This window comes from Nicotiana tomentosiformis, chromosome 4, assembly GCF_000390325.3.
Source record: "Nicotiana tomentosiformis chromosome 4, ASM39032v3, whole genome shotgun sequence".
Lineage (NCBI taxonomy): Eukaryota > Viridiplantae > Streptophyta > Magnoliopsida > Solanales > Solanaceae > Nicotiana > Nicotiana tomentosiformis.
This window is the reverse complement of record NC_090815.1, coordinates 14494761-14509851: the sequence shown is the minus strand read 5'-3', so window position 1 is coordinate 14509851 and position 15091 is coordinate 14494761. Positions and strand designations below refer to the sequence as shown.

The 15091-nt window shown below is 36.1% G+C and overlaps 1 protein-coding gene across 1 annotated transcript; it reads right to left on the bottom strand.

Annotated features, from left to right (window-relative positions):
* Window positions 1–214: 214 nt before the first annotated feature.
* LOC104114632 (glycosyltransferase BC10-like) lies at window positions 215–2844 on the bottom strand. Its single transcript, XM_009625119.4, has 2 exons — window positions 1606–2844; window positions 215–703 (listed from the first exon to the last, which is right to left on the bottom strand). Exon 1 carries the CDS (start codon window positions 2643–2645, stop codon window positions 1611–1613), a length of 1035 nt encoding a protein of 344 aa, XP_009623414.1. The 5' UTR covers window positions 2646–2844; the 3' UTR covers window positions 215–703; window positions 1606–1610.
* Window positions 2845–15091: the final 12247 nt, after the last annotated feature.

Sequence of the window (15091 nt, the reverse complement as noted above, 5' to 3'; positions counted from 1 at the left end):
TACGTTAGCGGTAGCAGCTAGAGTAAAACTTGTCAATTCATGATGAGTCCTCATATGATGATAACATTAGTTGAGCTTAAATGAAAAAGTAAGGATTCATATAGCCCACCCTAACTTATTTGGGATTGACACATAACTATTGCTATTAAACCAAATGAATGCATCTAGTTGTAAGAAACTAAACCTAAATAAGGTAAATTTGTTACACCAAATAGAAATTAAAAATGAATAAAATTGACACATGAGCGGCAAAATCTTCTACATGTAGATTACAATCTAGTTCCTTTACACAAATATGAAACAAGAGGTTTGTATAATATATAAATTTATAAGGCATATGAGTTACAAATTGAAACCTCATAAAAAGTATGTGTAAAAGGAAAGAGAACAAGAGAGAAGCATGTTTGCTACATTTTGCTTATCCTTGCACCAAATCCTTCTCTAACTGCATCTAAGCCCATAATTAGCACCATTTTGACCATCGCACCATTCCAACATCGTTTATAAACACCCGATACGGATAAGTTTTATCCAACCAGCAAGAAAGCCAAGGCAGTTCCCTAATTTATGTACAAGAGAGACCACCAAATAGCAGCAGCATTTGTTTATTTTGAGAGGGCTTTGGCTTAAGCCTCAGCCTCTTCCTGCTTCAGCCTTCAGACTTTTGGTTCCTACAATAACCTAAAACAACATTTCAAACCACCTGCAAAATCAAATAAAGTAGCGCGCTTCAGTAATACAATAGAGGGGAGATTGGTTTTATGGCTCATTACAAATATTATTTTAATCGTCTAGTTATTTTTACAAGAGATTAGTAAAATATAACATATGAGGTCTGTAAGCAAAACACAATAGATCTTTGTAGAATCCGATCAACAACAACAACAACAATCCAGTAAAATCCCGCAAGTAGGGTTTGGATAGAGTGTACACAAACCTTACCCCTACACTGGAGAAGTAGAGAGACTGTTTCCGAAAGACCCTCGGCTCCTTTGTAGAATCAGATCATTTTTAAAATTATATTAAAATTGTAACTAGTCATAGGAGATCATTTTCTTGACCATATATCTCATCATACATCAATATTAGGGAAAACGAATCAGGCCATAATGAATTCTACTCCGATGAAAATATTATGTAACTCTTTAACAATTAACGAAAAATTACCTTATTTTCATGTGTAATATTTAAGAAAATGGTAATTTGGGTGATTCAAAAAGAAATTATAAAAATAAATATCCAATGAACATACAAAAATGATAGATCAATAAAAATATTGACAAAAATATGCTTCGCATCTGATGATAAACATGGTACACAATTGATAAATCAATTAAAATATTATCATTAGGTGTTTTATTTCCGTAAACTTAATCCTAGTATAAGTTATTCCATGTTAGATCCAATATGAAATAATATACTAAAATTTTCTATAAAGTTATCTTGATATTACTTATATGAAAAAAGAAACGCCATATCAAACACGGTATGTAATAGTACTATCAACTTTTTCACTTCGGATTTATTTTTCTAATCCTAATAACCAAACAACTTCTAAATATTTTTGTTGCAATAACAAATATGTTTTTAAAAAAAATAACATACCCGGTTTAATCCCGGAAAATGACCTTGTCTGCAATATCCATCAACGGCTTCAAACAATCCGGCGAGAATTTTCTTGCAAACATGTGAGAATACGTAGAATTCGATTCCCGGAGCTTATAAATAAGCTCCGACGAAATCTCCGCCGGAAAATAAGTACGCGGGTGTCCATCAACACTCTCCGTCCAATTAACACGAGTTAGAGTATACTGTGTACAACCTTCGGGATCCTCCATTGACAAAAGTGTTGGGAAATAATGCTCCTCAGGATAACACGAATCGTCGTTCAAACAAGGTAATCTAAACTTCCTCCATAACCTCCTATCCCTAATTACTACCAATGCATGTCTTCGCGTCAGAACAAAGAATTGAGACCCAAATCGAAACCTATCGAATGGTACTTCGGGTAGCATTGCACTTTCGCCACGTGCTACGTATCTGTCCCACATGTACGACTCGTTAGATAATATTTGGATGAAGCTCCGATATTCGGGGAATTGAGATGTAAAGAGGGAGTTGTAAATATAGTTGAATGAATGTAAAGGGATGCAATGTTGTGAAACAAGGGCAAAATAGGAATTTAACGGGTCGTCTAAGAGAGCCGTCGCCATAAGGCGACGAGCAGCGGATATTAGGGTAGGGGATGCACGTTGAGTCCTCTTGGCCGCGATAAAACGGCCCTTGAAAATCTGCCCGCTAGGTGGCGAAACTTTGGCTGAGGGATCTGCATGGATGTAAATATTGTAAAGACCGTCGTGGCCGGCGAAGAATCGATCCCAAAGAGGAGCGAAATGAAGATCAGTGTTGGTGAGGAAGAGAAAAGCGATCTTCAGATGGGGGTTGGTGGTGCCAAGGCGAGAAATGGCACCACCGCCCCTATCAATGGAAGCAAGGGTAGCGCGGCGGAATAACGCTAAATCATCAAGTTCATCAGGAATTGAGATTTCTACGTGTTTTGGTGGAAAGATTCGTGGTGCGAAAAGGAAAAGAAGAGGAAATGATAATAAAAGTGCAAAAGATAGAACAAAGGGCGTGTTAAACATAGCCACCCTTTACGTTAAACATATATAAACTATAGGGGAAAACAACAAAAACGAATGTAGATATGACAAGATGATTTTATGTACAATGTGATGAAGATGAAAGTCAGAGGAGGAATTGGAAAGTTATTCCCAAATACTGAAGGGGACAGAGCAAAAAAGTTGGAAATTTGTGGATAGTGATTAAGAAAAAAAACAATTAGAGAATGGTGCCATGAAAATTCACAAAAGTAAAAGTGGAAGTCTTATCTCCTAAAGCTTCGGAGGCAATGGTAGGATGTGAGTTATTTTAGGAATTAATATATATATATATATATATATACGGGTGAAATCGGGCTCATGAGACGCCTCGGTTTTCCAATAAGGTAAACGGAACAAGAGGCATGATGACAAGGGACCAGAATCGAGGCAAGGATCCCCTCGAGATGAGATCCGGGCAAAGCGCCCGAACTCGGGAGTATCGGGGCCATGGCCCCGAGTTCGATTCGAATCCTAGAGGCATCAGAGAGCACTACCAGGCAATCGAGCACGACCAACAATAGGCCGTGATATACGTGACTAACCGGATATCACGGCGTGGATCTCGACACATATCGGCAGAAATCCAGTGATTAGTTAAACGGAAGATTTTTAACTTTTATGGAACTGTATTTAGAGTAAGACTCCCCTACTATATAAAAGGGAGGGGGATCTGATCATTATTCATTAACCACATTGTAATACGCACATCAAGATAATATACTACTCCATATATTTCAAATTAGACGAGATACTTTCCTTTTTAGTCTGTTCCAAAATAAATGACACATTTTTAAATTTGGAAATAATTCAACTTTAAACTCTTTATTTTACTCATTTTACCCTTAATGAGAAGCTTTTATAACCACACAAAAATATCATTACCCCACAAAACCTTTACCCCTTAAGCTTTTAAAACCACAAGTTTCAAAAGTCTTCTTCATTTTTCTTAAATTCCGTGCCGAGTCAAACTATCTCATCTAAATTGAAACGGAGGGAGTATTATTTTCTCTGTTATTCAAAGTTCTCACTTTTGTTCATCAGTGCTCAGTTATTGTGAGTCCGAGATCGAGGGCAGATATTTCATTAAGGCTGTTGTTGATTCCGGAACCTACCCCTTAAGCGGTTTGACAATTTATTACGTCTTCTATCTGTTTAATCTAACACAATTTATCGTTCGTATTGAATTAATCCGCGTATCCTTAAAATCACTTACAAATTTAATTGTTACCCGTTTTGAGGGTAAAGATATATCTCAACATATATACACAAGTACACTGGAGAAAAATTTCTAGAGTCAGAACTCAAATCCAATAAATAACATTAAGACTTAATTTTTACACTTGCAGAAGCTTTAAACCTAAATCATTTCAGTATGAGGATTTTAGTTATATACTTTACAATGCAAAGATTAACTTGTTATAGTAAATTAAGTACAATTACTTTAGGTCACGATATTAAATAGAGTTATATATAATTACCTAAGTGATCTGATTATGTAAATATTTTTTACAATGTCAGTACATAGAGTTAAAATCTATAATGAATATTTCATCTTTCTATATATATATATATATATATATATATATATATATATATATATATATATATATATATATATATATATATATATTATATTTATTTATTTATTTTTATTTTGAAACATCTAGATACGTTCGAAATAATTGTCGCAAAATTTCAAAAGAATCAATTAGTACCTCCGTGTGATCACAAATTAACGTGAATTGGCCTAGGCAGTTAGAATTGAATTTTTTTTCATTCTCAACTCTATATTTGAGCAACATGAGCTCGACTTTGAGAGGGATTTCGATCGCAATCACTCCAAACTACTTAAATACGATGCCTAACACAATGATTGGTTAATATAACGGATTACTACAATAGTTAGTCTTCAACATTAGAAACTATATCACAAAAATTCATTTGTTTTGCTCCAAGACTCAAAAATATGAATTTTGGAAATTGAGTTAATTTGAGCATCATGATGGACTCTAGCAACTAAAAAAAAACGGTCTGGTATTTATTGAGTGTTATAAAATAAAGACTGCAAAGCAAATAAATCAAAGATATGTATAGAGAGAGACTAATATTTTATTCAACTTCAAACTGATGTACATAATAAACTGAAAGCTCCTCTATTTATAGAAAAAGAAAGCAATTATGAGGCTTCTTAGGAAGCAGCTGCGAGGATTTTCTTGAGCTGCTTGTAAGCTGTCTGCATGAGTTGCTCACAACCTGCCTGTTTTATAAGAAGTTGCTACAAGTCATTGAAAGTACGGGGGAGGGGGGGAGGGGTGAATTGTCGATTTTTATTTTTAGTACTTTAAGTAGTTGACTAGTTTACCAATTAGTCAACTAAAGATAAGAACAGAATAATAATAATAATGTAGAAATAACGTGCAGGAAATAAAGACACCAGAATTTTTATTACTGGCTCGGATTCAATGTGAATCCTATGTCCAGTCCCCTTGGGTTGCAAGGGTGATCTCTTTCAGTTATTGAAGTTTCTCGAGTACAAGATGGTTGATGTAGCTTTACACCAACAACTTAGTCTCTATGTCACTTTTCCCTTCTTGATACAATGCCTCACCAGTGTTTATCTCTTTTTCTTCTCTCACTAATTATACAGCAGATCTAAAAAAAATGCAATGCTTGTTTGAAGTAGAACAAAAAAAAGTGATAATGGTTCGTTCAAAGTATGTCTGCTTCAAGCCTGGAACAGATATATATATATACTTCGTGAGGCCTTCTTGACTCTTGATTGACGCGTGTCTTGAGAGAATACAAACCCAAGGGAATTGATCCTTGAACGGAATCGCAAATTGATTCTTTCCAAGAATAAGATCAGGTTTCCGTTGATCTTCCTTGACTTGTGGCCTTGACAGACTTTTCTTCCGTGGGGCAGATCTTTCCGTTACTTGAGTGATTGATGATGGATCCCTTAATTTCGGGCTTTAACGATCTCCAGTGTAGAGCTTTGCACTCTTGTTTTACTTTGATTTTGGGACCTTCCCTAGCTTCCATCAATCATCTATCAAATCATTGATTGACTCTTCTTCCGGATTTCCGCTGCTTCTTCCTTTATCATAGCTAATCATTGATACTTTTCCTTTCCTTTGCTTCCGTTGATAGATTGTTTCCTTAGTCTATGCTTGAATGATAGGGAATCTTAATTTCTTTGTTTTATCTCTTGTGATTCTGCACCAAACGTATATTTAACAATCTCCCCCTTTTTGGTGATGACAAAAATAATATATATAAACAATAGTTTACTTCCCTGTCGGCTTGCTCTGTTGTAGTCGACTCCCCCTCAACAAGTGTTGCATGTACTTTAGTCGACTTCCTCTCAACAAGTGCTGCATATGCTTTAGTCGACTTCCCTCAACAAGTGCTGCTATTTGTCCTGCAATGTATGGCATCTTTTCTCCCCTTTTTTGACATCAGCAAAGAGGGGACATGCATATGTAAAGTTGAAATGAAGCAGAGACAGGCACATCATAGGCAAATATTTGTAAATTATAGGCATACAAAGTTTAGCAAAAGTAAACAAAATATCCAGCGACTGGTTATCCAGTCCAAAACAAAAAAAAAGGGCAAAATATTGTCGGAAACATCCACAACTAATGACGCAAGAAATAAGTGAGAGTGTTACAAATTGCCTCCTTTAGACGCTCAAAGCTAGCATTAGTTGAAACTGTTACCCCATCAATTATGTCATGTACTTCCTTGAAGGTTTTGACTGCGTTTTCTACAAGTTTGAGAATTTTGACCCTTATCTTTGAAACATCGGACCCAGTCTCTTTGGAGATGGCATGGATGTCCCCAAACGTTGATTGAGTTGTAGCAAGAAGGTGCTTGATAATGGTCAGCGTATTGTCAATAACGGTTAATTTTTCTACAAGATCAGGATCACTTACACTATGATGGGAAACATAGGCTTTAATCTTAGAATCAGGCTGAACATTCTTGACTTCACCCTCTTGTTTCTTCACCCAAGAATCCTTAACACAATATACCCCATACTAGCTAAGGCTCTGAAGTTTTAGGACTTTGAAACAAAAATAAAAGGGTATTCTGAGATAGAGATGTTGCGGGCTTCCAAGATGTGGGTGATAGCCATACCATAGGGTAGACTGGTGGGGTCATCAGCACTTTCAATCATGAAGTTTATGACACATGAGGACAGTTTAACCTTAAGTTTGGTCATAACACAGTAGGCAAGAAAGGTGTCTCGTTGAGAGAAGGTGTAGAATGAGCCAGTGCGAGGAAGAAGGGTAGTTTAAACAATGTGGGCCAGAACTCGAGTTTCGAAACTAACATCTCTGGGACCTAACTGGTTAGGAAGAAAATCAGATGGACACTTAGCTATATAACATTTTGCTTGATCAAAAGAGATTTCAAAGTCATCAGGCCAAGTATTTTTTGAAAAGCATGGGAAAGCCAGAGCACTTACATTAAAAAATTAAGTCAAACATGGCACAATCAAGGACAATGTATTTTCCTAGAACTAGGGATTCTAATTATCAAGCTTGCTAGAATGAAAATTGGCATAGAACATCCTCACTAAAGTTTCATAAACTTTGGGAGGGGGTACAGAGAGGAATTTAGAACATCCTTGAAAATCAAACAAGTCCTTTACCTTACAATTGAGGGCCCCATGTCATCAAGATCGATTACTCTGCTGGGAGCAATGGGCTTGTCTTTGAGAGCAACAAAGAAATCCCTATTTGGGGTGTCCCAGAAATTGAGGTCAGACTCTAGAGAACTCGAGAAGTCTACTTTGGATTTCTTGGGGGTAAAAGATTCAACGGAGTCTTCCATGCTTTTGCCAAGAGATTTTTCTCTTATTTGGTGAGAGTGGTCAGATGGTTCTGCCTGAGAAGAGGCAAGCCCTTCTGAGTGGTCAGACCCTAGGTCTACTTGTTCTGGAGGCTGAGAAGAGGGTTTTCCCTTAGAACGAGTAATTTTTCTTATGGAGACAGATGGATTCTTGGAGTGTTTAGCTATTGGAAGATTTTGAAGAAGGGTTTCTGAGTGATAAGAATAATGAAGACAAGAGAGGATGGTTCATATGATTAAAAAGAAAAGGTTTTGACTGTTGAGTACAGGAAAGGAAAGGGTGTCAGTGATAGGTCATGATGATTGATTTTTCTTTCTTGAAAGCTACGACTGGTGGGAAAAGAGAGGGAAATCGGAGGCTCTTAATTAATGTGTACTTACAAAGAAAATAAAACTGAAAACATTAGATATGAAAGAATTAAAATTTACAAATAGGTCCTAATTTTTATGATCAGGCAAAATAATGCCAAGTAGTTCTCTTAAGGAGCAAAATCTATCTTCAAGTAAAGGCTTAGTAAAAATGTCTGCTAATTGATCAGTGGTGCCAACAAATGATAATTCTATATCTCCCTTGAGGACATGATCTCTAATGAAATGATGTTTAATATATATATGCTTAGCCCTAGAATGATGCACATGATTCTTTGAGAAACATATAGCACTAGAGTTATCACAAAATATTTGAATAGGTTTAAAACAATAGTTCATAGTCACCCAGTTGATGAGACATCCATAGTAATTGTGCACAGCACTGTCCAATGGCAATATATTTTGCCACAGTTGTGGATAATGCAACTGAGCCTTGTTTCTTACTATTCCATGATATTAATGCATTTCCTAGTAAATGACATGTTCCACTGGTGCTCTTTTTGTCTTCCTTATCACCTGTAAGATCAAAACCTAAAAAACCTTCAAGCTTATAATTGTTAGAATGTGGGTACCATAGTCCATATGAAATAGTTCTAATGAGATAACGAATTATTCTCTTTACCACAGTCAGATGTGATTCCTTAGGAGCTAATTAAACCTAGCACATTTACACACACTAAACATAATATTTGGTTGACTAGCAGTCAAGTAAAGCAGATAGCCAATCATTCCATGGTATTTAGTTTTATCAACTAGATTTTCTTTTTCGTCCTTGCCGAGACTTGTTAACGGGCTCATTAGTGTATCAATTGCTTTAGCACTGCTCATGCCAAACTTTTGAATTAATTTCTTTGTATATTTCATCTGGCACACAAAATTTCCTACTTCAGATTGTTGAATTTGAAGTCCAAGGAAAAAGTTAAGCTCTCCTATCATGCTAATTTCAAACTCGCTTTGCATGAGATTAGCGAATTCCTTGCACAAAAGAGGGTTAGCACTTTCAAAGATAATATCATCAACATAGACTTGAATAATAAGATTACCTCCTTATGATCTTTTGATAAATAATGTAGTGTCTACTTTACCTCTTGTAAAGCCATGATCAAGTAGAAATGAGCTAAGTCTTTCGTACAAGTCTCGTGGAGCTAGTTTGAGTCCATACAAAGCTTTAGTCAACTTATACACATGGTATAGAAATTTTGAGTCTTCAAAACTAGGAGGTTGTTTTACATATACCTCCTCATCAATAAAGCCATTTAAAAAGGCACTTTTGACATCCATTTGGAAAAGTTTAAATCGTTTGAAGGATGCATATGCAAGAAGAATCTGTATGGACTCTAGTCGAGCTACTGGAGCAAAGGTTTCATCGTAGTCGACTCCTTCATGCTGTGAGTAGCTTTGGGATACTAATATGGCTTTGTTTCTCACAATATTTCCATCTTCATTTAGCTTATTTCTGAAAACCCGTTTGGTTCCAACTACGGTAGCATTTGCAGGCTTAGGTAGCAGTTCCCAGACTTGATTTTTATCAAATTGATCGAGTTCCTCCTCAATTGCTTATACCCAGCTGGAGTCTTTTAAGGCTTCCTCAACCTTCTTTGGTTCGATCTGAGAGATGAGTGCTACATTTGCCTTTTTCTTGAGAGCTCCCCTGGTTTTTATTCCTTCACTTGGATCTCTTATGATAAACTTTTGAGGATATTCCGGCTCACTTCTCCACTCATTTGGACGTGTTGCAATCGTATGAGTAGTTGATTCCTTCTATGATTCTGGTTGATTATTGACAGGTTCATTAGTCGACTCTGTGACATCGTCTGTATTACCAATCAACTTTTGTGATTTGCTTGTTTGTGATGTTTCTTGGTTGATGTCTTCATCACCTGCAATAATTCGTTTCTCGGCCGTAGTGTTATTTTCATCAAATATGACATGTACTGATTCTTCTACAGATAAAGTACGTTTATTATAAACTCTAAAAGATCTATTGTTTATGAAATAACCTAGAAAAATACCTTCATCACTTCTTGGATCAAATTTTCCAAGATTGTCCTTATCGTTATTGTGGATAAAACACTTGCTGCCAAATGGATGAAAATAGCCTATGTTGGGCCGTTTACCTTTCTATAATTCATATGGAGTTTTCTTCAAGATAGGTCTTATAAGACATTTGTTGAGAATATGGCAAGTTGTACTTACTGTTTCTGCCCAAAAATGATTTGGCAGGGAATGTTGCAATATTATTATTTTGGCCATATCTTGTAGAGTTTGATTTTTCCGCTCAACTACTCCATTCTGTTGAGGTGACCTTGGAGCTGAAAAGTTGTGAGTATATCCTTGATCATTGCAGAAATCTTCAAATGCTCTACTTTCGAATTCTCTTTCATGATCACTTTGGATGGTTGTAATGAGATACCCTTTTTCTCTTTCAACTTTTCTACAGAAAATCTCAAAGTATTTCAAAGCTTCATCTTTATGAGATAAGAAAATCTCCCATGAAAAACGTGAGTATTCATAAACAATAAAAAAAGCATATCGTTTTCCTCCAATGCTAGTAGTTCTGGTAGGTCCAAATAAATCCATGTGAAGCAATGATAAGGGCTTGGCAGTAGACACAATGTCTTTGCTTTTGAAGGAGTTTCTGGTTTGTTTACCAATCTGACATGCATCACATACATGATTTCTACAAAAATTGAGTTTAGGAAGTCCAATTACTAAATCATGCTTGGAGAGTTTATCAATTAGATGCATGCTTGCATGACCAAGTTTCTTATGCCACTACCATGGATTATCAAATATAGATGCTAAGCAGATGTGGCTATCTAAATTTTCAATGCCATCAAGAATGTAAACATTTCCATACTTTTTTCCTAAGAGTATAATTTTACCTGACTCATCTTCAATAGCGCATCTTGTTTTCTTGAATTTAACTTTGTACCCTGAATCACATAGCTGACTTATACTCAGGAGATTATAGTTGAGTCCATCTACAAGATATACTTCAGTGATATCACAATTGCTATTGAATGGAACTGTACCGGTGCCAACTATCTTTCCTCTTGAATCATCACCAAATTTGACACTTCCTCCATTTATCTTAGTAACTTCTTTGAACAGGCTTTATTCACTTGTCATGTAACTGGAACACGCACTGTCTAAGTACCATTTTCCTTTGCGGCTCTTTCTGTGGTGTTCCTGCAAAATAAAATTATCACTTTCTTTTACGTACCTAAGCTTGCTTGGGTCCTTGCTGGTTAGTTCTACTGGAATCAGGTTTGTCTTTGGGTTTCCAAATCTATCTTGAAACATTAGACTTACGAAATCTGCAAAAAGAGTAATTATGTTCAACTTTGTTACAGTAATGACACACATTGATTGATCTAGTTTTTTATCTATCACTTGTGTTAGTACTTGTGGATTCAGTTGTAGCCGGCCCGTTTCTAGTTGACTTGTAAGTCACCTGGTTGGACTTGACGGAACTATGACTGGTGGATTTACGCATGCCATTCAATTGCATTTGCAAATCCTGAACCTCATCTTAAAGTACATCCCTTTCGATTTCACATACTTCAATTTTGATTTCCTAGTCCTTTGTTTACCTATTGAGTCTTCTCAATTCATTCAACATATTTTGAGACTCCTTTAGGGTGAGATCAAGAATATCCTATAATTCTTTACATCTATTACAATTATAAGATCTTACCTTGCTTGTTTCACCACGTGCCATGAAATAATTTTCAGTATTTTCTATGCTTTCATCATGCGATGTGTCTTCATCAGTCCAGCATCCAGAGTATTTGTTCATGTCATTTTCTAGAATTGTCATGAAGCACATGTTTGCTATTTCTTCATGTTCTGAGTTTTCTTCATCACTCCAGCTTCCAAAAGATTTGTTTTTTTTGAATCCTCTGGAGTCTTTTCTTTTAAGTTCAGGACATTCAGCTTGAACATGCCCTTACCTTTTGCATTCATAGCATTTCCCATCATTCTTGTCTTGTTCATTATATTGCCCGGTTCATCTGGATGACATCCTTCCCTTTCTTGTGTTTCTATACCTTCTCATTAAACTATCCATGTTTCTTGATACCATGGAAATCTCCTCTTCAAGAGCTTCTAGGTCGTCATCAATATCATTTTTAGGTCTTTCAGTTGTAGCTTTGAAAGCAATTATTTTCTTCTTTTCTTCCTGGTTTGTTTTCTTGAGATGTGTTTTCTCGAATGCTATAAGATCTCATCATAGCTCATCATATGAAAGTTTGTTTAGTTATTGAGATTCGAGTGTGACTACTTTTTCCTGCCAAGTGGTTGGTAGACTCCTTAGAATTTTTCGAACTTGATCACCATTTGAGTAGGGTTTACCAAAGGCTTTTAGACCGCCAATGATTTTGCTGAACCTTGCAGATATTTTCTCAATGGATTCTCCTTCTTTCATCTGGAAGAGTTGATAATCATGAACCAATATGTTTATGTGAGTTTTTTTCACCTTGCGGTTCCTTCATATGTAACTTCTAGTTTATCCCACATTTCTTTGGTTGTGTCACAACTTGAGATTTTCTCATACTCCTCTCTACTTATAGCATTATAGAGTAAATTTCGTGCCTAAGCATTGACCCGAACAACTGTCATTTGCTCGTCCGTGTATTCATCTATATCTTCCGGATCAACTGGTGGTTGAGCTGTTGCTGGTAGTGGATAGTTACCCTTTTTGATAACGCGCCATACTTTGACATCATAGGATTTTTTATATATTTCCATTAATACTTTCCAGTGAGAAAAGTGTTGTCCATTGAAATATGGTGGCCTGACTTGCGACATTCCTTCTTGAAAGAGTGCTCCAACAGTTACTTGATTTGCCATGATCTTTTCTCACAAGATTTTAAGCAAAAGTGTGAGACTCTCTCTGATACCAATTGAAAGTACAACAGGGAGGGGGTGAATTATCAATTTTTATTTTCAGTACTCTAAGTAGTTGACTAGTTTACCAATTAATCGACTAGATATAAGAATATAATAATAATAATAATGCAGAAATAAAGTGCAGGAAATAAACATACCAGGATTTTTATACTAGTTCAGATTCAATGTAAATCTTACGTCCAGTCCCCTTGGGTTGCAAGGGTGATCTCTTTCAGTATTTGAAGTTTCTCGAGTACAAGATGGTTGATGTAGCTTTACACCAACAACTTAGTCTCTATGTCACTTTTACCTTCTAGATGCAATGCTTCACCAGTGTTTATCTCTTTTGCTTCTCTCACTAATTACACAACAGATCTAAAAATAAATACAATACTTGTTTGGAGTAGAACAAAAAGAGTGATAATAGTTCGTTCAAATTATGTCTGCTTCAATCCTGGAACCGATGTATATATACTCCGTGAGGCCTTCTTGACTCTTGATTGATGCGAGTCTTGAGAGATTACAAACCCAAGGGAATTGATCCCTGAACGGAATCGAAAATTGATTCTTTCCAAGAATAAGGTTAGGTTTCCATTGATCTTCCTTGACTTGTGGCCTTGACATGCTTTTCTTTTGTGGGGCAGATCTTTCTGTTACTCACGAGCGCAAAACACCACTTTAATTATGTTCGCTAGTCAAAGATAGTATAGTATGATATCGTATCCACATGGATTGGAGTTAAACAATATTTTCTTAGTTTCTAATTTGATTGCTATCTAGGAGAATCAACAATTGAGATTTATATGATTACTAACTAAAGTTAACTAAGAATCTAAAGCTATTGACTAATGACTATCGCAACAAAAGTAAGCAAGGAAGTTATCAGTGGGAGAAAATAGGAATTGAAATTGTAGGTGCAAGATAATTGTTTGGGATTTAACTCTAAATAATTCACTTCTAATGTTCAAGTGAGTCTCTCAAATTCACTCAATTATTAGTTCAAACGTTCAGCAACAACTCTTCTCTCGATTAAGTCTTAGCCTCACAAGATGAACCAATTTAAGCACGTGAAGATATGCAAGAATGCGTAGTGGATTGATCTTTAGGAGAACCTCTCTCGATTATCCTCCTAACTAGATTTAATCAATGATTCAAGTAGCCTCTCTCGATTACTAAAAAGAATTAATGAACTCAATCAACAAGAATATGCAAAGATATCACAAGTTATGCCTCTCTCGATAACACGAACAAGTGAATATAGATGCAACAATTAAATCATCCAAAAAATGCTTCAATACATAAAACTAGAGTTATAATCCACAAACAATCATCAATACACCAAATCCATTAAACCCTAAAGAGAACTACTCCATAGATATGGAGCAATTCATCACAAATATAATTAAAAGATAGGAAAATATAAATTCAATCCAAACTCGTGTCTTGAATGAGAAAGGAATGATAAAATCCTTCTGCTCATGATCTTCCCATTCCTCCCTATCCTCCTTAGGTCGAATATGTGTCAAAAGTCCAGGAAATAACGTTTTCCTATTTATTTATACCAAGTAGGGTCAGACCCTGATGAAATCACCTTCTTCTATCCGAAATAGGAAAATTACTCTGTAAAAATTGCACAGGCGTGCCGCATGGGGCGACGCGCCATGCGGGGCATTAGTGGGGAATTCCAGAGAGTTGGTTCTGACAGGCAACAAAGATTTGCACAGCCGCGACGCCCCACGCGGTTTTCTCAGACTACGGATATTTCTTGCGTTTTGACGTCCAGACTTGGTCCTCGACCCCCGAACACGATCCGGGATTAATCTCTTGGGATTTTACTCAGACTTCAAAGCTCCAAATCACTCAAATTAATTTCATAACATCTACATAGCTCATAATCACTCCCACAAGGCATAAAACACACAATAAGTGCGAAACACTATCAATTAAAGCTCAAAATAAGTAAAGTGCAGTGAATTAGAGTGCAATAAGCGACTAAAATACGAGATTATAGCCTACCATCAACACCCCCACACTTAAACCATTGCTCGTTGTTCTCGTCCAATTTCACTCCTCTATTCGAGGTTATGAAAACAGTCGATGCAATAGTAATACCCAACAAGAGTCGGGGTCGAATTCCGCAGGGAGCTATATGAATGGGAGTTAGTAGTATATATCTTAGTGTGTAACTTTGCATATATAAATTTGTACTTCCGCAAAGTTGGTTGTTTAAAAACCTAAATTACACTATGATTGCAATTTAAAGACTGAAACTAGGAAAATTATTTTTGTTGTTTTTCAAATGATATAAA

What these genes read in the sequence shown, in the direction of transcription:
- LOC104114632 (XM_009625119.4), bottom strand. Translation starts at nt 2,645, where the DNA reads ATGTTTAACACGCCCTTTGTTCTATCTTTTGCACTTTTATTATCATTT.